At 43.8% G+C, this 21,775-nt stretch overlaps 1 protein-coding gene across 2 annotated transcripts in view; it reads right to left on the reverse strand.

Moving 5' to 3' along the window:
- The window catches only part of MYOF (myoferlin), a 159,518-nt gene that overhangs the window by 75,941 nt on the left and 61,802 nt on the right, over positions 1 to 21,775 (reverse strand). Inside the window, exons 6-20 of one of the 2 annotated variants that reach the window (XM_059398147.1) lie at positions 21,068 to 21,089; positions 20,518 to 20,676; positions 19,719 to 19,847; positions 17,067 to 17,129; positions 16,931 to 16,981; positions 15,725 to 15,755; positions 15,107 to 15,222; positions 14,313 to 14,439; positions 12,870 to 12,973; positions 10,668 to 10,736; positions 10,523 to 10,566; positions 7,846 to 7,928; positions 5,805 to 5,843; positions 2,055 to 2,179; positions 788 to 904 (exon numbers count right to left, since the gene is read on the reverse strand). In XM_059398147.1, the coding sequence (XP_059254130.1) occupies positions 788 to 904; positions 2,055 to 2,179; positions 5,805 to 5,843; positions 7,846 to 7,928; positions 10,523 to 10,566; positions 10,668 to 10,736; positions 12,870 to 12,973; positions 14,313 to 14,439; positions 15,107 to 15,222; positions 15,725 to 15,755; positions 16,931 to 16,981; positions 17,067 to 17,129; positions 19,719 to 19,847; positions 20,518 to 20,676; positions 21,068 to 21,089 (1,279 nt within the window). Of the gene's footprint in view, positions 1 to 787; positions 905 to 2,054; positions 2,180 to 5,804; positions 5,844 to 7,845; positions 7,929 to 10,522; positions 10,567 to 10,667; positions 10,737 to 12,869; positions 12,974 to 14,312; positions 14,440 to 15,106; positions 15,223 to 15,724; positions 15,756 to 16,930; positions 16,982 to 17,066; positions 17,130 to 19,718; positions 19,848 to 20,517; positions 20,685 to 21,067; positions 21,090 to 21,775 lie in introns of both variants that reach the window. The other variant, XM_059398148.1, reaches the window with a different exon arrangement.

Raw genomic sequence — 21,775 nt, forward strand, 5'->3', positions numbered from 1 at the left:
AATCATTTCGTGAGCAACAGAGACAGGGCTAATTTAATATTGACCTATCTATCCCATATGTTAACAAATCTGTACTGTAGATGTCAATTAATAGACCAGGAAAAATGGGGCATTTAACAATTTCATGATAATAATATTCTTTTGATATTTATTGCCTTGAGTTAATAACACTGAAAAAGTTACTAGGAAAAAAATACATCTGTAGCTCTCTACCGTATGGATCATGGGTGTTATGCAAAAGTTGTTTCCCCAGGGGGGAAAGAGATGATTAAAAAAGAAGAAGAACAACAACCATTTCTTCAAATGGTTGGGAAGATGGATTTGGAAGACTTCCTGTCTTTATGGAAGAGTGGGGCTCTGAGCTGTTGTAATATGGGCATTAATATAAATACTCCCTCATATGCTGGGATCCTGAGATATGCCTCCTTCTGAAAGTGGTAATTATTAGCAGTGGCACCTATGCCACTTGGGTTGGCTTTTACGGCCACCTCCCCACGAACACACAACCCAATTGTAAAAGGCCATTCAGTTTTGGGGTATCATCACTCTTGCCAGATTTTGGTAGGGTATTAACAGCACAAAAAATGAAGCAAGACTCATCACCCTCATGGGGCCGTTTTAGATAGATCAAAAGGGCATCAAATAGATCAAGAAGTCCTTGTTATGACTCATGTCTCTCTCTAACTCTGTCACAGCTGACCCTTTAATTCCTGGAGGTCCCCACGAGCCACCAATCCTCTAACATACCCTTTTCCATTCTAAGCATCATCCACAATCCAACAATTACCTCCACAACCAGCAGGTCATCATTTGAAATGGGCTCCAACTTTTTGTCTGGTGGTGTCTTTTCAAGAAAAGTGCTTAATTCAACCAAGATTCTGCCTCTGTAGGCAACTCCTTCCCCCTGAAAGGCAACAACACAGGATTATTCCTCTAGGTGTGAAACACCAGCAAAAAGAAATCCTTCTCTAGTCAGACTCAGCCAGCTACAACTGTGTTTCCTTCCCATGGCCCTAACCTCCAAAATCAGTCAGTCAGTAGCTCTCTCAGTTGAATTCAGGTCTTTGGTATCTGAAAGAAAAGTCAGTGACTTGAGGAAGGATCCCAAAGAGAGCCAGGGGAGCCAGGGCTGAAAGGGATCTTAGCCATGACCGAAGTCAGAGGCTTTCAATCCATGTTCTGAATCCTGAAGGGGTTTCGGGAGGCTGGGGGTGGGAGTGGAAGGTACTCAAAGTCCCCCTCACCCTACTTTAGTAGAGTGGCTCTGAGTTTATCTGCATCAACCTGGCTCCTTCTCTCCTCTTTTCAGGAAGGAAAGGCTGCCATGTTGGCAGCCAGGGCAAGTCTCAGAGTAGCCAGGAAATAAAAGAGGAAGACGTTCTGGGTGTGGCTGAGCATGAGGATGCAGAGTGGATACTTCCTCCAGACCTAGCAGTTCTGGCAACAGAACTTTCTGGAGAGGAAGGGAAGGCTTTCACCTCCACAGCCAGAACTTTAGCCCTGCCCCCTCAGGGTTTTCTCTCTACCACAGTCCCTTTCTTGGGCCTTCAGAGCTGACTCTAAGACATTACTTCTAATGTGCTGGAAAGAGCATTTTTCTCATCTCTGGGCCTCTGTATCCTCATCCATAAAATGAAGGTGTTGGATGGGATATGGCATGGTGAATGGTTTCTTCAGGCATGTCACCTCCAATCATGTGGTACATTCCTAGAACACAGTAGTGAACAGAATTCTGAGGCAATACATTTGCTTCGTGGGAAGGAGCCAGCACCGATCACAGACATCTGCCCTAAGTGCAGGCCCAGGGGAACGGCTGTACTGCGCATTCCTCATTGTCAAATTAGATGGTCTCCAGGATCTTCTCCTAACCTTGCATTCAAAGATTTGAGGAACATGGGACATCTGTCCTTTGACCCCTAATCAGTCGCATATCAGGTCTGTTTGTGTATGTGTGTGTATGAGTCCCCTAGATAGGAGACTTAATTATAACCATTATAAGAAAGAATCACATTAATCAGTGTTCATTAACAGTAAACCTTAATTGAGAAACTCACCTTTCCATTATTTAGCTCATCATAGGGGTCTGGGAATCCTGTGTACTCTCTGGGGCTTCCATAAAGGTTCAGGTAACACGGTCCAAATGTTGGAACAAAGCCCACTTCTGTTTCTCCTGTATTGGCTGAGGGATAACATCATTATTAGACTCGGGGTTTTTAACACTCAATCTATTGAAATAAATATTAGTTATTAGTTAGCTGAGTGAGAAATTTTCCTCTAATTTGTGAGTTAGTTGTATTAGCACAAATGATAAGCACTTGTGAGGCTTGCCATATTTCCCTTTTCTTATTGCTTATATATAAAACATTAAATAAAAAACATTTTGGGGGTAGTTCAGGTAAACTTATTATTATAGAAAAATACTGCTCTTCAAATGAAAGAATAGTAAGACTTACAAGTTGATCTTCACATTTTTTGCAAGTTTATAAGTGGCATTGTATTAAATGTGTCATTGGTGATTGGGATAAAAGATCATATAAATTTTAGAATTATTTGTTCCATTTCTGAAGTGTGTAAACCTGGTGATTCACAGACCTGTACCCCTGGGGATAAAAATATATGTTTATAAAAAATAAAAAATTAAAAAAAAAAAAAAAGATCATACTATTTGGGGAAGTCGCTTAATTGATATATAACGGGTTAACTCTATTTGTTCCCCCAAAATGCCACTTAGTCTAAAGTAGCTAGTATAAGTAAGGCACATGCTATTAAAAATACAAGACATTTAAATTTTTCATAAATAACAATGAACTGTCTGCCTCTGGCTATTACATATGATATTTATAAGCAACATAAAGTTCCCATTCATAACATTCTCTGATGAGCACCCAATACGCTCCACATTTCTGTTACTTTGTCTTACTAAGCAAGACTGCTCCCCAGTGTAACGAGGGGAACTGAGGGCAAAATAAAGAAATAGTGGAGTCAAAGGGAGATGATGAGTGAAGTCAGGGAAATGTAAGGGCTGCCTCCAACCACCTGAATGCCCCCATATGGAAGCAGGATGAACTTGTTTCCAAAAGCAAAGCTAAGGACACTGACGGGTACTGCAAGGATGCATTCTTTGTTTCACTCAATATGAGGAAGAACTTTCTATGAATTAGATGTGTCGAACGATGGGACAGATCGCACTTGGGACAGAGGAAATGTTGAGGCCAAGACTTTCAGGATTATCAGCAAGACAATTCCCCTATGGATGAGAAATTAACTACCTCACGTCTATGGCCCTTTCCAACTCTATGCTTAAATGTAAGGAAGAAAAGTAAATGTGGAGTGACAGGTGAACGGAAGGCCCATTAATGAACAGTTGATGAAACTGTATTTAAGTACTTTTTTTTTTTTTTTTTTTTTTTTTTTTTTTTTAAATTTGAGGCTCTTCTACATGTGTAAATGGGCTTGGGTTCTCTTAAGATAAGTTAAGAACCGGGGAACCTGGGTGGCTCAGTGGGTTAAAGCTTCTGCCTTTGGCTCAGGTCATGATCCCAGGGTCCTGGGATCCAGCTCTGCATAGGGCTCTCTGCTCAGCAGGGAGCCTACTTCCCTTCCTCTCTCTGCCTGCCTCTTTGCCTGCTTGTGATCTGTCAAGTTTAAAGAAAAAAAAAAAAAAAAGATGAGGTAGGAACCATGCACCTCCACAGAAATTAGTTGAATGGCAATCTCAGTGAAGAAAGCAAGAGAAAAGAAAAAATTAAATTAAGATGTAGAAAAATGATAACTGACAGCCTAGGAGTGAGATTTGGTAACACCCTAGGGGGCCATATTTCACGCCTATGTTTGGGTTTCTTGTGAAACCCAAATAGGGACCAAGAATTTTTCCAAAAGAGATTTCTCTGGATTGTGCTACCACGTTACCAAATGAGCAGGATGAAATAAATGGCTTTTGTATCTGGACATACGAATTAGTTTGGTTTTATCTACTCTGGCATATGGAACATGACAAAGTTGACTAATTTTTTATAATAAGCAGGGTTTAGATTTTTTTCCTTGCTAGGATACCTGTGAGGAACTAAAGTAGAGGACTAAAGCAGAGATCCATAGTGAGAAAAGGCAGTCACTTCCAGAAGTTGAATCACAAGATGTTCAAGAAAGAATGGACATTAAAACTCTTGCACCACAGTCCTGCCACATTATGGACGGGCAAACTGAAGCCCATTGAAGTGACCTGATTTGTCAAAGATCCCTCAAGATAACCGCTTTAAGCCCAGATCTTGAGTTTCACAATTCAAACAAGGGTGCCTCCTAGTACATCACCCATCCCTCTGGTGGAGCCCCACCCCACCCCCAGCCAGTCTGTATGGGTGACGACTTATGTTGTTTGTCATGAGTATTTGTTTTTCATTAAAAATTTCCAGGGATGGAGACACACGTTGTCAATAATGATCTCCTGCATGTCATTATGATTGATAAATTGCTCAATTTGTTGTGTCCAAGCAACTCTCTGTTCAGGTATTTTAACCCTTTGACTTATTGGTTGTGTAGTAACATGGAGAGCCTTCCTCCGATGTGCTCACACCTCAGAACTGTCTCCTGAGAAAGCTGAGAGTCTCACAAGCTAAGTCTCTTCCTGCCCCCAAACTTTCCTAACCCACTTTATGCACAAGTTTCACATCAAACTTCCAACAAACAAAAATTCCCTAGGCTGGCCATCAACCTTTTCCTCTGACTCGCTTTTCGAACAATATTTTCCGCCTTTGTTCACCTCTCTGAGACCTCTTTGCATTTTCGATTTCTATAAAGTATCACTTTATATTTTAAGTTTGAACTTCAACATAGCTGCTTATTTTGGACAACATTATAAATTCCCTTGGTGGGTAGGGAAGGATTCAAATGTATTTTATTTTGATTCCCTAAACACTGAGGACTGGTTTTACCCTGGGGAGCTACCACATAAATATTCTTTATTGGCTGGACAAATGCAAGAAGGAATGAAGTGTTACCAAATCTGCCTAGTTCGTTACAAACCTCAAGACTACTGTAATGTTCATATAAAGTCTGATGATGAGATAATAAGGATTTTTTTGAAAATGAATATGAATGGGGCATCATGCCAATAACACAAAGGCAGACAATAATGCTTTAAATGTGCAAAACTTTCTCACTTCCAGTATCTCCTTTCCTTCTCACCATGATCCTGGGTAATTAGCATGGCAGGAATTACCATGTTTACAAGCTTCTGGAAACCTAAGAGTTCTCATGTATTTGAGGAACCATACTTATAGGGGTTGTGATGGTCAAAGGTGAGACCACAGAGCAAACTTGCAAAGAATGGCCAGTGCTGTACAAACCAAAAGACATGTCATGATCCCCCCAATTTGGAAGATGAAGACCTTCGAGGTATAATTGTTCAACATCTTCCAACCAGAGATCCATGTTCAAAGTGAGGAGCATTTACTGCACACATTTTGAACAACTGATTTAGTGCCCCACATCTCTACGTACTGAACATAAACAACAATGGCAGACAAGGTTCTCGCTCACAAACGATTATTCACAGGGACACCAAATAGGCTGGTGTGCATCTAGGTGAAAACGTGAGATGGTAGCAAAGTCTGATGAGCGCGTTTGTGTTAAGCTCAGCCACACGCAAGACAAACACACGGCACAAGTACGAAAATTAATAGCAAAACTATTTTTGAGACCACAAAATGTCATAAAAAGAAAGTTTAAAGACAGTCAATTGACACATTCTTAGTAACACAACATTGAATAGGAAAATCTAGAAGATAGCAAAATCACAAAGCATAAACCTGTATACGATGCAGCCCCAGATCCCGAAGATGAGAAATCTATATAGTAAAAATATGACTGGTTAAACAACAAGAGAAACATGGGCATTATAACAGAGACATCCAACAAGTTAATTAAATCCAGCGTAGGTGAGTGGTTTAGCAACACCAGAAAACCCCAAATTCAGACCCAAGTGACATGACCCTTCTGTAATTTATACAAAACTCATCAGTGAAATGCAAAATGGCTCAAACCTTTGGGACAACTGGAAGAATCTCCACACATTAAATAACTCAAATCTCTCCAGCCCTATGGGAAGGGTGAGTTCCTCAACACCAAAAGAGGCCTGGTGGAGTCACCAACATTTCGTGTTTTTTATAAAAGATGCACTTGTCTTGTGTCTGACTTAATTGGGACCAAGGCCTGAAAATCCAAATTAATTTAGTCTGAGGCTTCCCAGGTAAGGGCTTATAGTTTAGATACATTATTTGTTTCTTTTGGAGTGGGGTTGGGGAGAATGCCTGCTGCCTTTTGTTATTTTGAGCGCTTTACCAGACAGTCTGCAGGGCCTACAAGGAGACAGAAGGCCTCAGAGACACGGCTGAAGCCTGCATGTAGCAATTTCTGGGTTTTAGTGCTTTTGGATGTTCCTGCCATATCACTAAGAAAATTGCTTATACAAATACATCTTGAATAATTACCTCCAAATAATTATTGAATGACTTCTTACCGAGGATAAACAGATTTAACTCATTTTGACTCTCCCCACCCACATAGTTTTGGTATTAAAGTACTCTATTGGTTACCATTATGATTTAAACTAGCCTTTCTGTCTGGATTCCTTACTTGATAAAGAAGAGGCTGCCAGTGGGTCTACCCTTCCTCCTCTCCCCTTCCTTCCTCCACTTCTAATCTCTGTCTTCTGTATTTTTACATCAAAATGGGCAATAACATTAATATTCTGTTCAGAGCTTTGGCTTTAGGGTAAAACAAAGAAATCAAAAAATAATTAGTAGTGCTAACAGTATAGCCACCATGCAAATAATGTCTCTGGAGAGGAAAGAGTTGTGATTATATTTCTTTTGTTACAGTGCCAGTCATATGGTCCTCTTCGCAACTCAGCACAGGATGTACAGATGGGATCTTTCTTAGCTTTTAACATTTGGCAAAAATAATGGCTACATGTGACTATATTTATATTTGAACCATATCTTTTTTTTTCTTCTTGAGAGAGGAAATCTCTATTTTCTTCATATCTCTAATATCTTCCAGGTTCTTATTCATGCTATATATTGCTTGGATTAATATATATTTTAAGAACCTATAAAGTTCCCACTTAAACAAAATGAGGATGAGAGGAAACCCAAGTTTCTCAAGACAATATTTTGTCTTAGATTCTCTCATATAATTTACTCAATATGTTTACTATGTTGGCAATTACAAGAATTTTTGTTAGTTTTGTTTTGATAACAAAAAATCAGCTGTTGAGATTATTGATATGTTAACATTACATTTGTTTTCCTCTTACCATCTTCATTTTTCTCCATCATTTCCTATTACAATTTCTGGTATATGCACACAATCCTAATGCCAGGTATAAGCAAATAGTTCTCAGTATGGAGAACAACGAAAAGAAAAGTGCATTCGTTATCCATACTTGTTAGCAAAGTAGAGATTATATGGTTCATTGCTACCTGACATTCCTTGTTCCTGCTGAAGAAGTCAGTGGAGAAGGAAGTATTCTTTTACATTTGGGTGGACTGGGGTCAATGCCTCTCTAAAAAATAGGGTGCTGGCACTCTGCACTGGCACTCAAAAATTTATAAAAAAGCTATTGGGATTTTTTTTTTTGGATGGGAGCAAGAAAACAAGGTCTTCAAACTGTTAGTTGCCTCAATTATCGACTACTAATTAACTGTTCTGGTCATCACCAAAACAGTTCACTAAGCTCATCACCTTTGGCTTTTAAGAAACCAAGTCCATTGCCAAGTGGCTACTCCAGTTCATTCTGCTTCAGAAATTCTTCACCCTGTCTTGTCTCAGCTCTGCTGAGTGACTTACCTTCCACTTCCCCACCAGAGGCAGCAATCTTAGAGAGGTGTAGGTATGTGGTTCCAACGACATCATTTTTAGTGAGACGGTCCCTGTGTGAAAGAACAGGTGAAGGCCTCTATCCAGGAATATATCCCCTCACTCAACAACAATCAGGTGGAGCTGGAAAAGTCCCTAGACCTCAGAAATCGTCCTGTCCCGTGGGCCTTAAGCTCTACTGTACGTTGAGAATCACCTGGAAACCCCAGCTCTCCTCTCTTCTCCAAGCTTTGGATTTAATAAAGGCAGGAGAGGAGAACAGGAATCTGCATCTACATAAGTATATATCGCAACCGATTCTGATACAGATGGCCCTCCAACCACCCACTGAGAAACGTGAATCGGACAAATCATTCCATCTAAGGAAACTAAGGTTTGTACATAGAGGTCAAGGGATTTGCCTCTAGTCACTCAACACAGTTGCCATAAAATGAGTGAATCAGGGTGCCTGGCTGGTTCAGCCGGTTAAACGTCTGCCTTTGGCTAAGGTCATGATCCCACGGTCCTGGGATAGAGTCCCACATCGGGCTCCCTGCTTGGTGGGAAGCCTGCTTCTCCCTCTCCCACTTCCCCTGCTTGTTTCCCTCTTTCACTGTCTCTCTGTCAAATGCATAAATAAAATCTTTGAAAAAAATTAAAAAATTAAAAAAAAACCTCTTAAAAATGAATAAATCAATTACACACACATTATACAACAAGTGTAATATCACATTACATAGGATAAGGGCATGTATCTTATTTTATCATGTTCACATGAATTACTCAGATGGTTTAATGACTACAACGGCCTATATCTAAGGATCCTTCAGAGGGAGAAAATCTCTTTCTAATTCAAGTACTGATTGTGGAACAGAGGCTGGGAGGCTGAGGGCACCTGCTTCCCCAGAACCTAAATCTTATCTGTGTAGTAGAGACAAGTATTCCCGCTACAAGTATACACAACTGTATTCATCTTTCCATGGATATCACAGTTTGCAAGGCTAACCCATGAAGTGGTTTCTGGCTGGGCAAATGATAGGTATAAAAAAATGAGGTTTCTATTAATAACATCTCTCTGCTTAACTCATCCTTTTCTTTATTCTGTATAGTGGGATGCCCACTCTGAAATCAAAGACCCTGTGGGAGAGAGGAAAGATTCAGTATTTGGGGGAAAGGTTATACTACAGTGTAATATTATTATACTGTATTACAGGAATATCCTATGTTCCCTATGATATTATACAATGTATAGTATAATGAGATTATAGAAAATGACTAACAAAAGAGTGTGCATTAGAAAAAATTATTATTTAAGGATATTAAGCCACACACATGGGTCCTGAGTCTTTTCTGCTCATCCAAAAGGATCTAGGTTACATTTAAAGAATTCTTAGCTTCCCGTCAGTTGTGCAAACACCCTGCAGGATGTAACCTAAGATCTGGATCCAAGGATTCCTTCAACAGGGCCTCTCTCTGTCTCCTAGTCCACACTATTGCTTCGGAGAGGGCAGACTGGATCAGAAGGTGACCCCATGTATAGTGACCACAAGCAAGTCTGGGATGGCTCCATCCACAATCAACTCACTGCAAAGCTAAGCCAGAGTCGTCACCTCAACTAGACAGGCCCATACGCCTTTCCTGAGCACTCTTAAGGTCCATGGAGCACCTTCTGAATGTTGCCTGAGAGTCTCAAGTGCTTAGATCAAGCTAATGCTCACCAGAAGGGGGGTTTTTTGCCCTTAAAACCCCTCTATGACCCTCAATAAATGGTGATGCTAACAAAATGAGACTCCCTGCCCTTCTCCCAAAGTGCCCCATTGCCATAGTACCAAGAGGGTGCTAACACAAGAGCCAGATACGTTCTGCCAAAAGAAAAACCCTGGAGACAGGCAGACTGGATGGGGGCCCAACTCTGTCTCTAACCATCTTGGTGACTGAGCGAGTCACCTGACCTCTCAGGGCCTTGATATCTTCATCTGTAAAATGAATGAATCGTAGTTTCCAACCCATAGTGATACTAAGTGGGATACTGCAGTTAAAGCACGTGGCATAGCACTGAGTAGTGCTCCAAAAATGGAAGCCAATGCCAGAAGAAATGCTGGTCATAAACAGGAGGATGGCATTTGCCATTTCCACTCTCAAGGAGGTAAGGACTGATGACTGAATGTCTCCTCCAACTAGAACGTTACACAAGGATGTCCTTACTATGGTCGTCCTCACTAGGAGGACGGTCTAGTTAGAATTCCATCTGAATCTTTCAATGAATGTTCTTTGCATCCAATCAAATAGGTAGCTTTGTCTATTTTCCTTTCTAAACATAACAGAATAGCTGGTGGAATGTTCTGGTGATTCTTCTCAGGGAATAGTTTGTTCCATTTCTGAAGTCTGTTTTGGACAGCCTAAAATACTATTTAAATTCTCGATTTCTTATCTTGGGGCATTTTCAGATCATTTTCTCTTTTGTTTATGAGCGACTGAACCAAGACACACAAAGGTTTTCTGCAACAATACCATTATCAATTTTTTTTTTTTAAAGAAAAACACCCAATTCCAGGAGCAATTTATCACTTCCCTCTGGAAGAAAAAGAAACAGACTGAAAAGTAAGAGTCAGTCTAACATTCAATTCTTTAATTTTGAGTTAGACACAAGTTTATTTTTTTAACTCACCAGTCATATATCGTTAGTTTTATTTTTTCACACACTGAAGGAAACTGTTAAAAAGAAACAGAACAAAGCAGTTATTTCTCAGCTTACTCATTAACTATTAAAGTATATAGTCTTACTTTTTCAGAAAGGAAAAAAAAAGTCAAACCTTGATCTGAAGATTAACGACTTGATTCCACTCGGGGTTTGCATTTTTCTCAATTATATTTGTGCAAACCTGTAAAATCATCAGAACAGAACGAGAGGTAGTCACGAGTCTAATTTCCATAGATTCACAACATAAGCATCCTAGATTAGGACTCGAACAGTTTACTTCCCAACTATGTACTTTACTAAGTTGAAGTAAAGTAAAAAATTAAGCCTGGTTGAAGCTTAATTCACTTCCAACTATTTGGTAAGTAGAACATGGCTTTAGTGTTAATCTTCGCTCCTTCTGTGCACTAAAAGTTAGTTATCAATTGACAGGTTTCTAACTTTGGATTAGCAAAACGAAGAAAGAGTTAATGTTTCTTGAGCACTTTTTTTTTTTTTTTTGAAGATTTTATTTGACAGAGAGACACACAGCAAGAGAAGGAGACACAGACAAGCAGGGGGAGAGGAAGAAGCAGGCTTCTTGCTGAGCAGGGAGCCCAATACGGGGCTCGATCCCAAGAACCTGGGATCATGACCCGAGCCGAAGGCAGAGGCTCAATGACTGAGTAACCCCCAGGCGCCCCTCTTGAGCACTCATTAAACACCAAGAAGCACTTCCTCGTTAGCGTGTGCACATGGGTCTTTTGATACTGCCCACCAGCCCTGTTCCCCAAACCAGCTCCTGTCAAGCAAGACCAGTCAGCCACATCTCTCTCCCCGTCGCATGCCTCACCCAATCTGCTAGTAAATCCTGACACCCCAACTTCCTGCAGAGAGGCTGATCCTCCCCATCCCGTCCTGGCTGACACCTGCCCTTGGCTCCTGTCTGACACAGGCGTCCTCTCTGGCCTCCTTGTGTTCACGGCACTCCCTGTGTAGCAGTCTCGGTGAGCTCTCCAAGCATGCTCAGATTAAGGTCCAGACCCTACTCTGGCTGATAAAACCCTGCCTGCCCATCTCCCCCCACGCTGAATCTGACTTCATCTTTTTGATTCCCCTGGCTTGTTGCCCTACAGCCGCATTATCACTCCAAATGCGTCTTCTCCTTGGGGCCTTTACATCTTGCCCTTCTCTCTGCCTGGAAGCCCTCCCCGCCTCCCTCCCCCAGACCTCACACCATCCAGGCCTCTGCTCCAATGTCCCTTCCTCAAAGGTGTCCCAGCTGACAACCTAGTGAAAACCCACCCCTCCAACCCTTTGTAGCAATCACGCCTTGCCTCCCGCTCTGTGCAGGACTGAGCACCATCTGAAATCATTAAACCCCTTGTCTGCTTGTTAACTGCTGTTCCTTCTATTACACAGGAAGCCCCAGGAAAGCAATGATTGTCTTGCTGACTTCTCTAACCCCAGCCTGTGGGGCAGTATTGGTATTTAGTAGGCTCCCAATAATTACTTCTCTAATTAATTAACCCTTATCACAATCCTAGGAGAGTATTATTATCCTGATTTATAGTTCAGGAAATTGACATTGAGGCTGAGGAATCTGCCTTTACTGCCTCTGGAGAGGGCTAAAGTCTGAATTTAAATCTCCCTCCAGAACTGAAGGCTTCTCCACCGCTCCCCCACCACCGACTCCCCTAGGAAATGAAACCTCGCTTTCATTAACTAAATGGTTCAACTATACAGAATATGCTACCTCTTCACCTACAGCTGTCCATGATGCGGTGCTATTCTACTACAGAAGCCCGCTCTCCCATCTTTGAGCATCTTTGTAAGTAAAAGTGGGGTTTACAGAAATGCCTGCACCAAGAGTCCCCTGGCTCTTCCCAGGGGACAGAGATGGGGCTCCCCTGCCTGTTATCTGGTTTCCCAGTGAGCTGGGACCAGAAGTGAGAAACCTGAAGGGAGTGAGCTGTGGGCAGTGAAGGGCCATATCCTTCAATTATTTACTAGGAATCATTGTTGCCAGACAGAGAGCTCGCCTTAGATTAAGACAACGCTTGGATGTGACAAATAATCCAAATAATTCAGTGATCGTGTTCATGTTCTTTCTTGCCAAAGATCAAACGTTCTCCCTGGAGTCCTGTATACTTCCCACTCCAAAATAAACCCGTGGAGAAGTCTGCATTTTCCGACTCAGATAATCTACGTTAGTGCAGATTTCTCAAATCATCAGGGGGTTATTTTAACAAAGAGTAAACAGGGATTCACTCCAAGGAAAGCACGGTGATTTAAATACTTATTCCTAGAAGGGTCTGCATTTAGATCACATACAAACCTTTTTTCCAGCAAAGGAAACTTCTACAAAAGGGTCCACTAGGTTTTTTTTATCTGCATTGCCTCCAAATATTTCCTTTACCGTCTGTGAGAAGGCATCATCCACTAGAAAGCAACGTGTCACACAGCAGAAATTAAATTATATTTTCTTAAAAGGATAGAAATCACTCAGCAAAATTAACGGTTTCCTCCTGTACACGAAGACAGTTGCAACAAGGATAGTTCTCAAAAGTGGCAAGAACTAAGAGCATTGTACCGCGGAGATCTTGTCCTCTGAGCTGAGAAAGAAAGGTGTTCTCCCCACAAAGCAGAAACAAAACAAAACAGAACAAAACAAAACAAAACAAAAAAAAACCCGGAGCTTCTTGAAAAATAAACCAGTAAATTATTGTATTGAAAATCAGTCACTTGTTGAGGGGAAAACTAGAATAAAAACAGTCCATCCAGATAGGGTAAGACGTGATTTAAAACTCAGCCTAGTGTCAACTTGGAAAAGGCTCTTTAGGTCAAAATAAAGTAAGCCTAGTCTGATTTTTTTCAGAGACATTCAAGGAACTCTGGCATCATCACAAATAACAAAACCAGAAATAACGCATTTAAGCAACTATAAACAGCATTATCTCTCTGTTTCAACAAACTCAGAAGTGAGCTGGAATCAACAAACAGGTTGTATAATGGGAGGTTTAATGTATTTACTTCATTCAAGATATTCCTGAGGAGAGATGAGGGAAGCGTTATAGGGTGTTAAACAAGAGAGGGAGCGGGTTCCCAGGGAAAGGGGCAAATCCTGAAGAGATCCATGGCCCCTAGATGGAGTGCTGCCTCCTGGGGCCTGGGGGAGGGGGCCCATGTCCCGGGGCCTAGCAGGAAGCAGACAGGCTGCAGGGCAGAAGGACACTGGGTCCCTAGCAATGACACAGCAGCGTCTGGACCAGTCTCTGAGTAAAACCACCATAACTGATTCTCTTAAATGCATCCAATATCTTGTTATCTGTACCTCATAACAGAGTATCGACAGAGGACTAGTTATTGGCACTCAACGACTCTTGGCTCAGCCATTTTTAAGATTTCAATAACAAACGCAAACATTCGTTGTTCCCCAAATTTCGTATTTTCCCTTGGGATGAAAGAAGTTGGAAGTGCTGCCTGCTGGCCTCTCTTCAGCGTCCTCCAGAATAAGGAGACGTACAACACTGAACAGGGAAGAGACCGAGCAAGACGGGCCAAAGGCTTAATAAGGAACGTGGATCAGTGACCAGCTGGCTGCCCCATTAACCTGGCCAGGAAGTTTCCATGGGGCCAGAATGAAAGAAGAGAAGTCCATGAAGGCCTTCGAAAAGAAAAACGTATGACAGGCAGACACATCACTATTCGGACTATGACATTGACCCATGTGGTCATGCAGATAACTGGTCATCGGGGGCAGGGTGAAGTCCATACGTACTCTGGGGGATGTCCTCTGCTCGGTAGATTTTAAGCAAGAAGGTCACCCACCGGAGGGCGACTCCAGCAGGGAGCAACAAATTACTCTCCACGTCATCGCTGTCATTATCACGCTCTCGCTTCTCGCTCTGTTGGGGAGACACGATTACACATGAGACATAGAGAAAAGCAGCAAACTGTCGCTTATAAAATGAAATCGACTGGAATTGTTTCCATTAGGATTTCCTGTGCTTCAGGCTTAAGAGTTCAGCCATCGATGTGACCTTGAAATTGGTCTGCAAAATCTAAGCTCCTAAGTTTCTTCAGTGGATACACCACAAGAAAATAACGTGACCTTTTGTAATATTATAAACACTAAATAGGACAGAGCTAGTTCCTAGAGTTTTTCCCCGTTTCTCCTGGGCACTTTCTGTTCTCCCAGTCTGCTGTCCAGCCTCCTAGAAGGCCGACTGTCCCTCTTGGTAGCAATGTCTGATTCTGCAAGTGAGGCACACTCTGTAGGCACAGTCTGAAACCATGCCATTTGCATTTGGATGCAAAGGAGTCTTGAAAACACACACATCTTTACTGAATGAAAAACGCACTCATGGACACCAGGAAGGAGTCCAAGTGAGCTACAATAGCTCTGTCATGAAGAAAACAACAGCTTCCAAAAAGTAGGAGAAGCTGGAAGGTTGGGGTTATTGATAGGAAGCTGTGTCGCTTTTCACAACTACTGATGCCCCACTTGCATATTAACTCTTGGTCCCCTTTCTTAGGGAGAAAATGTACAAGGTCAAGAACACAGGGGCTCACAGGAGGCTCATCTCCGGTTCCCAGGATGAACATGCTGACTTTCATGTAACCTTTAGCACCCGAGCTGGAATCTTCGGGGTCATTGAGAAGAAGCCATTTTCTCATGACAGCATGACCTAAAATAAGGATTAAAAAAAGGACAGGGACACTCTGAAGATAAGCTGACAGGTCTGTGATTGCCTCTGCTGTAAGATAAACAATCACTTCCTCTGAAGCATCATAATGACACCAAGCTTGCCAGATGAGTCTCTGTATCAGTGTCCTCTGCTTTGCACTAACCCCCCACCCCACCCCGCCACCCTAATCCTGCCCTGGGGTCACTCAAACAAGGCTCTCTAAGCTCTACTCATTAGACTTATTAATTTTATTTTGATAAAGTCAAAACACAAAACAGAGAAGTTATCTACTTGTGAACCTTACGATAATACTGATAATACCATTACGATAATACTATTAGATTAAAAAAAGATATCCATATTAACCTACTATTATTCATTCCTGCTAAGTATCCTTCCCCCTCCTCAATCAAGGAAAAAAATTTTATTCCTTTTTGGATTCCCTCAGATTTTCTTGATTCCCAGATTCTTCAAGTTCATGGGAAGAAAGAACATTACTTACCAGGTTCGTCATAGATGAATCCAACATCGATCTGGGAAAAGATAATTTAAAATAGCTCAAATAGATTTTAAAATCAGTGTAGTCACTTCAAAAAAACCATCATTACATTTAAATATAAGACACTTGACAACACTTCAATTTCTTTGAGAACAACACTTCCAGCTTACCCTCTCTGTATCCCCAGTGCCCTGACTGACGTGTGGCACACAGAAGCTCCTCAATCAATCATTTCGAATGAATGAACTAACTAGTCTTAGAGCTGGGATGCACCATGGAAGTAGGATGACCAGTGTTGTCCCTGTTTGTTTGGAACTTTTCCCCGAGAACAGAAAGCCTCAGAATCTGTGAAATCCCTTAGTCCTGGGCAAACTTGGACTTTGGTCACCCTATGAGAATTCACCTGGCCCAATTTCCTATCCCATATTCCTCTTCCTTCTCCTCCAGCTAATGCTAGTGTTAATAAAACCATCGAATGGACAATTCGATGTGCCAAGCACTGTACCAGATATTTTATATACTCTATCCCACTTCGTCTTCACGATGACTCCATTTTGAGGAGGAAACTAAGGATCAGCGGGTATGTAACTAGTTGGAGGCAGACAGGGCATGAACACGCATGTGCCTGATCCAGATTCTTCTCTAGGACTTCTAGTGACTGGGAACCCCTTCCTTTGAGAGGCAGCCCATTCCACGTAGAATTGCTGGGAAGCACCCACCAAGTGTTTGTCTTTGATTCCAATGTGAATTACTTGGAAAAGCACCCTGATTCTCTTTCCTGTTTTGACTTGATTTTCCTAGTCCAGATTTACAATAATTGGCTTTGTAGATAGGGGAGGGGGGCTGTTGGTAAGTGGAGCTGGGGGACAGGCTTCTTGCCACTGTCGCAGGGCACTGGCTTCCATCCATAGCTGGAACTCTGCAAGCGCCCTGATGTGGCAGCTTCCAGGCATTTGCTTTAAGGCCCAGTAAGCGGTGTACTTTAGAGGCTGACTAGATGCAGGCCAGAGGACACTCGACTGGTTTCTGGCCCCTGGGGCATTCACGTCCTTCTGGCACTGCATCCTCAGCAGAGACCATGATGTGAACCCCTTACATGTAGCTTTGGGATGTCATCAAGGTTGGACAGGCTGATAGCTGGCCAGGAACCTGACTCCTCATTATGAAAGTGCCCATCTAAGGTGAACAAAATAGACAGCTGGCACCCACCTTAAATTCCCCCATCAGACAATCCGCCCGCAGGGAGTGGGAATTATAAACCTGGAAGGAAGAAGAGCCATGAGAAAGTTACTGGCTTTAGCTGGCGGTTAGAGAGCACGCCCTTTCCACCCCGCAGCCCCCTTACCCGAATGCTGATGATCTCATCCATCAGTTCAGAAGGGGTCATGTGGACATTGTAGAAAAATAACTGTCAAAGTAGGGGAGAAGAATAATTGAACGTTAGCCGGGGTGGGCTCAGGTTTAGCGTGATCTAACGCTACAGTGTGGGAACCCTCCTAAAAAGTGACAAAACACAACCCCAAAAGGAAGTATGACCATAAGAACACATTGCAGGGCCCTCAAAAAGGCCCCAAAGCTTAAGCTGCTTTGAGCTTCTTGGCAAACTCACCTTCACATGTTGGAAAAAGGAAAAAATGGTTATGTAACAACTATAGTGTTTGTGTAATGAAATAGAACTATTCATTTGCAGCCAGAAATATGCTAGCTAACCCACTTAAAAACCTAAGCTTATTTCATGCTTCAAGTCTCACTGAAACGGGGGCTTGGGTCTTGCATGACCTGGAAAGTTCAGTTGAATTCCTTATGATTGTACTGAAAAAAATTTTTTAGCTTTTTTAAAAACACCTAGGATCCACTCAAAGATCTTACTACATTTGGTTGTTGTGTCTCTTTAGTGTCCTTCTTTTTTTAATTTTAGAGGGAGAAAGAGAGTGACAGCAGGGCGGTGGGGGAGAGGGAAGGGGACAAAGATCCCAAGCCGACTCCCTACTGTGCGCAGAGCCCACAGTCACAGGGCTCCGTTTCAGGTCCCTGAGATCATGACCTGAGCTGAAACCAAGAGCTGGACACCTAACCTACTGTGCCACCCACGCACCCCAGCTTTAGTTTCCCTTTTTTTTTTTTTAAAGATTTTATTTATTTATTTGACAGTCAGAGATCACAAGTAGGCAGAGAGGCAGGCAGAGAGAGAGGAGGAAGGGAAGCAGGCTCCCTGCTGAGCAGAGAGCCCGATGCAGAGCTGGAACATGACCTGAGGCGAAGGCAGAGGCTTAACCCACTGAGCCACCCAGGTGCCCCTTTAGTTTCCTTTTATACAGAGCTGTGCTCCTGCCTGTTTTTGTTATCGATTCATTTTCTCCTTTCAAGACCTGTTGTCTTCTGGAATACCCTACAATTTCGATTTGCGCTGAGTATTTTCTCACCATTAGATTCAAACTGGCCATGTGATAAGAAATGACACAGAGGATATTGGTTCTTCTATTATATCACATCAGGACCCACACATCAGTTTGTCCTGTCACTGATGCTAACAAGTTCAATCACTTGGTTAAGAAGATGTAGTAAACTCAGAATTTTTTTTTTTTTTTTTTTTTTTTTTAGTGAATTCTTTTATTGATTCCTGAATTGATCTGCTTAGAGTCTCAGGTATTTGATTCTTCCCTCTTGCCCAGAGATCTAATCTCAAAAAAAATTCATTATGATGGGAAAATTCCAAAGGCGGAGATTCTCCCCAGGCTCCTCAGAATGTAGCTGAGTAAATAAATATTCCTCCCACGTGATAAATGCATCACACCGTAGGTGTCCAATCAATCGCCCAGGAGCTTGCCCTCCCTGCAGTCCTATCTTCTCCTCCCCAGCAAACTCCTCCTCAGGCTCTTCCGAAATCCACTTCAAGTGCCCTCCCCACTCCCAGTGCACACCCATGTCCCTTGTCTGCTTTGACACGACCTAGCGATGTTTTGTTGTCTGCAGCTCATCCAAGGAGGAGAAGTGAGAAGAAGGCCCTTCCCAGAAGGCCCTTCTGTGAAGCTGGACCAGGTTGAACAAAGGGTGAGAAACTGGGACACCAGAGAGAAGAAACCTGTTCTTCTGATGCACAAAAATAGGAAAAAGAATGAAAAGCTGGAACCGGGGCTGGGAACTCAGAGGAACGGTGACAGGAAACCACGGTAGGGAAGGCCTAGGCTCAGAGAACAGCACATAGGACTCATGCCTGAGGAATCTCAGAAATGCGTCTCCTCAGCAGAGCAAGGGCTTGGAAACCTCCCCAAACCTCATTTCTCCTCACAGCCCTGATGGTGGGGTTCTGTGGTATCTGAAGGACCATCAAGGTATTCAGCGCTTTTGAGGAGTGCTGGAGAAGAGGTCAGCGGAAGGACTGCATTCTCAGCGTGGGAGGGAAAAGAAAACCCTTTCTGCTCCCAGGTGCTTTCCTTTTACATATACTATTTTTATAGTCAGGTAGGTTTTGACACCTTTAAAGAGCCAGCCACTGCTGTCCCTGTGAAAACTCTAACATCTGCCTTAGAGCTGTGACTGAACCTTGTGTATTTATTTTTTTTCTTTCAGGAGGGTCCAACATCAACTGGTCTTAACTGTGAAAATATGCTGACTGTGCTTTTTAAAAAAAGTAGCGAAGCAACCACAGAAATGACTTAGGCATCCCTCAGAGACATCCTGCTGATCCGGAGCAAAGGCAGAAGTGGGGGACCTCAGGTGCCCCATCATTAGGGGTACAGGGACCCATCGGGACAGGCAACATGAGGGGATTGTTGTAAAAACACCAGAAAGACCCTGGCAACTCTGAGAACCAGGCTGTGTGATTTTAAGACCCAGTGGTTCTTAAGGTGTTGAACGCTGGAACTTTGCCTTGCCTTTAGCAGACTTTGGCACCCAAGTTCCCCTTGCACGTGGGACGGGGGAGAGGAGGGTGGAAGACAGGAAGGTGCAAACAGAACAGACCCCCTGAGCAGGAATCTGTATGACACCCATTTACCTCATCATAAAATGGGTTGTTCCCTCTCTTGATCCTCGTTCGGTGTGTCTGGCCACAGACATGGACCTTGACCACAGGCCTGATGTTGTTGCCACTTAACTGGCGGCCCTCGATAACTCGGACACGGATCTGCAAGGACAGGAGAGGGGCCATTACTGATCCTTTCCCAGTGACGGGTCAACCCCTCTGCCTATAAGGATCGCTGAACCCCGGCCAGGGTAGGGGCGCAGGGACTGCCTGCACCCCTGCCCTGGCCGGGGTTCAGTGACTGGAGGTGGCCCCCCCCCAGCTCATTCCCAAGGTGAAGCTGGGGTTGGGCTGGAGAAAGCAAGCATGGTGGTGAGGTTGAAACAGTCCAGAGCTGGTCAGGGAAGGGTCAGCAGAGAGCGGGGGGCGGGGGGGGGGGGGGATAAGGGGAAGGAGGGGGAGGGGCCTGCTCTGATCCCAGCCTCCCACCTGGTCTGCCTGAGCCTGGATGTAGTAACGCACTCCACCGCTGTCTGCCAAGGAAGCGCCCAGAACTACGAGGACGCACTACTGTGCTTCTGTCCTTTCCTCCCAGCGAAGGGAAGGAGGGGTTCGGTTTTATTTCTCTGAAGAGCCTCATCTGGCTTGACTCCATCTACCCCTGACAAGCAGAAAAGAGAGGGGCAGCTCCTCTTGGGTTCACTCCCTGATGCCCCTTTTGCTAGCTGGGCTGCGGCTCATAGCAAGGGTCCTTCTCCTCAGCACTGCAATTGCTAGAAGCTGGACCGGATGGTGGTAAAACCAAAATGGAGGGCCCGCGGGCTGTGCCCACCTGGAAGTCCTGAGGCTTGCTGGACAGTATCCGCCGGCTCTTCCTTCCTTTTGTGAGCCTCCGGGCAAGGTGGGCCTCCGACGCCATCCCACCTGTCCCCCTGGGCCCGGGGCCCCGGACTGTACCGTCCAACCTGTCTTCATCACCTCCGTCTTCCTCCTCGTCTCCTAGAACACCAGCAAGGAACCCCGTCAGAGAAGGCCCTCCTCCTGTAAATGTCTGAACTTAGCTTTCCTGGACTGTTTTTAGTGTTCCTGAGGAGGCCCGTGGAGGAGCTGCTCCTTGGGGACACTGACTTGGGATGTGCTGCGATTCCGATACGGTTTCTTTAGGAAAACGTGTTCGTGGTGCATCAGGGCCTCCTTCAGGCTGTATTTGAAGTGACCAAGAGAGCTCCAGTGACGAAGGGGAGAGCAAGTGGAGAAGGCTCAGTCGGATGCCACCCGAAGTCACCTGGTTCTGATCTGGGGACCCAGGCTGAGGTCAAGGAGCCTTTCTGCAGTTAGGATGGAGAGGAGAGACAACCCCGGAGGAGCTTGGCAGAGGAGACTTCCCCTCCACCATCCCCAGGGCTGGTCTTCTCTCTCATTTACTCATGAGGTTTCTACACCCGCGTCCTTTCTGCTTGAGCTCCTGGTTCCCAAACGCCGCCTCCGCCCTGTGGCAGATGAGAAATGCATCTCCAGTTTCCTTGCCAAGTAGACCAAATGGTCTCATGCTCTCCCTTTGCCCACCTCGTCTGTCACTTCCACACACATCTGTCTCCTCCGTTTATCCTCCTAGCTTCCCTTCATCCTTGGGGGGTGGGGGAGGTGTTTCCTGATTGACAGAGGGAAGCCCCTCCCAATACCTGAGAACCTACTTCCCTTCGGATTCTTTGGAAACACCCCAAGCGTCCCCCCTGCTCTCTTGAGCACCTTCAGTAGATTCTTCCCCACAGGGCCTTCCTTCTACCTTCACAGAGGCACAGATTTTTTTCTCCTTAAAAAAACAAAGCAAAACAGGGACGCCTGGGTGGCTCAGTTGGTTAAGCAGCTGTTTTTCGGCTCAGGTCATGATCCCAGTGTGCTGGGATCGAGTCCCACATCGGGCTCCTTGCTCCGCAGGGAGCCTGCTTCTCCCTCTGACTCTGCCTTCCACTCTGTCTGCCTGTGCTCACTCTCGCTTGCTCTCTCTCTGACAAATAAATAAATAAAATCTTAAAAAAAAAAAAAAAAGCAAAACAAAACAAAAAAAACCCAACTCAATTCTGCCTACG

This window comes from Mustela nigripes, chromosome 4 (assembly GCF_022355385.1).
Source record: "Mustela nigripes isolate SB6536 chromosome 4, MUSNIG.SB6536, whole genome shotgun sequence".
NCBI lineage: Eukaryota > Metazoa > Chordata > Mammalia > Carnivora > Mustelidae > Mustela > Mustela nigripes.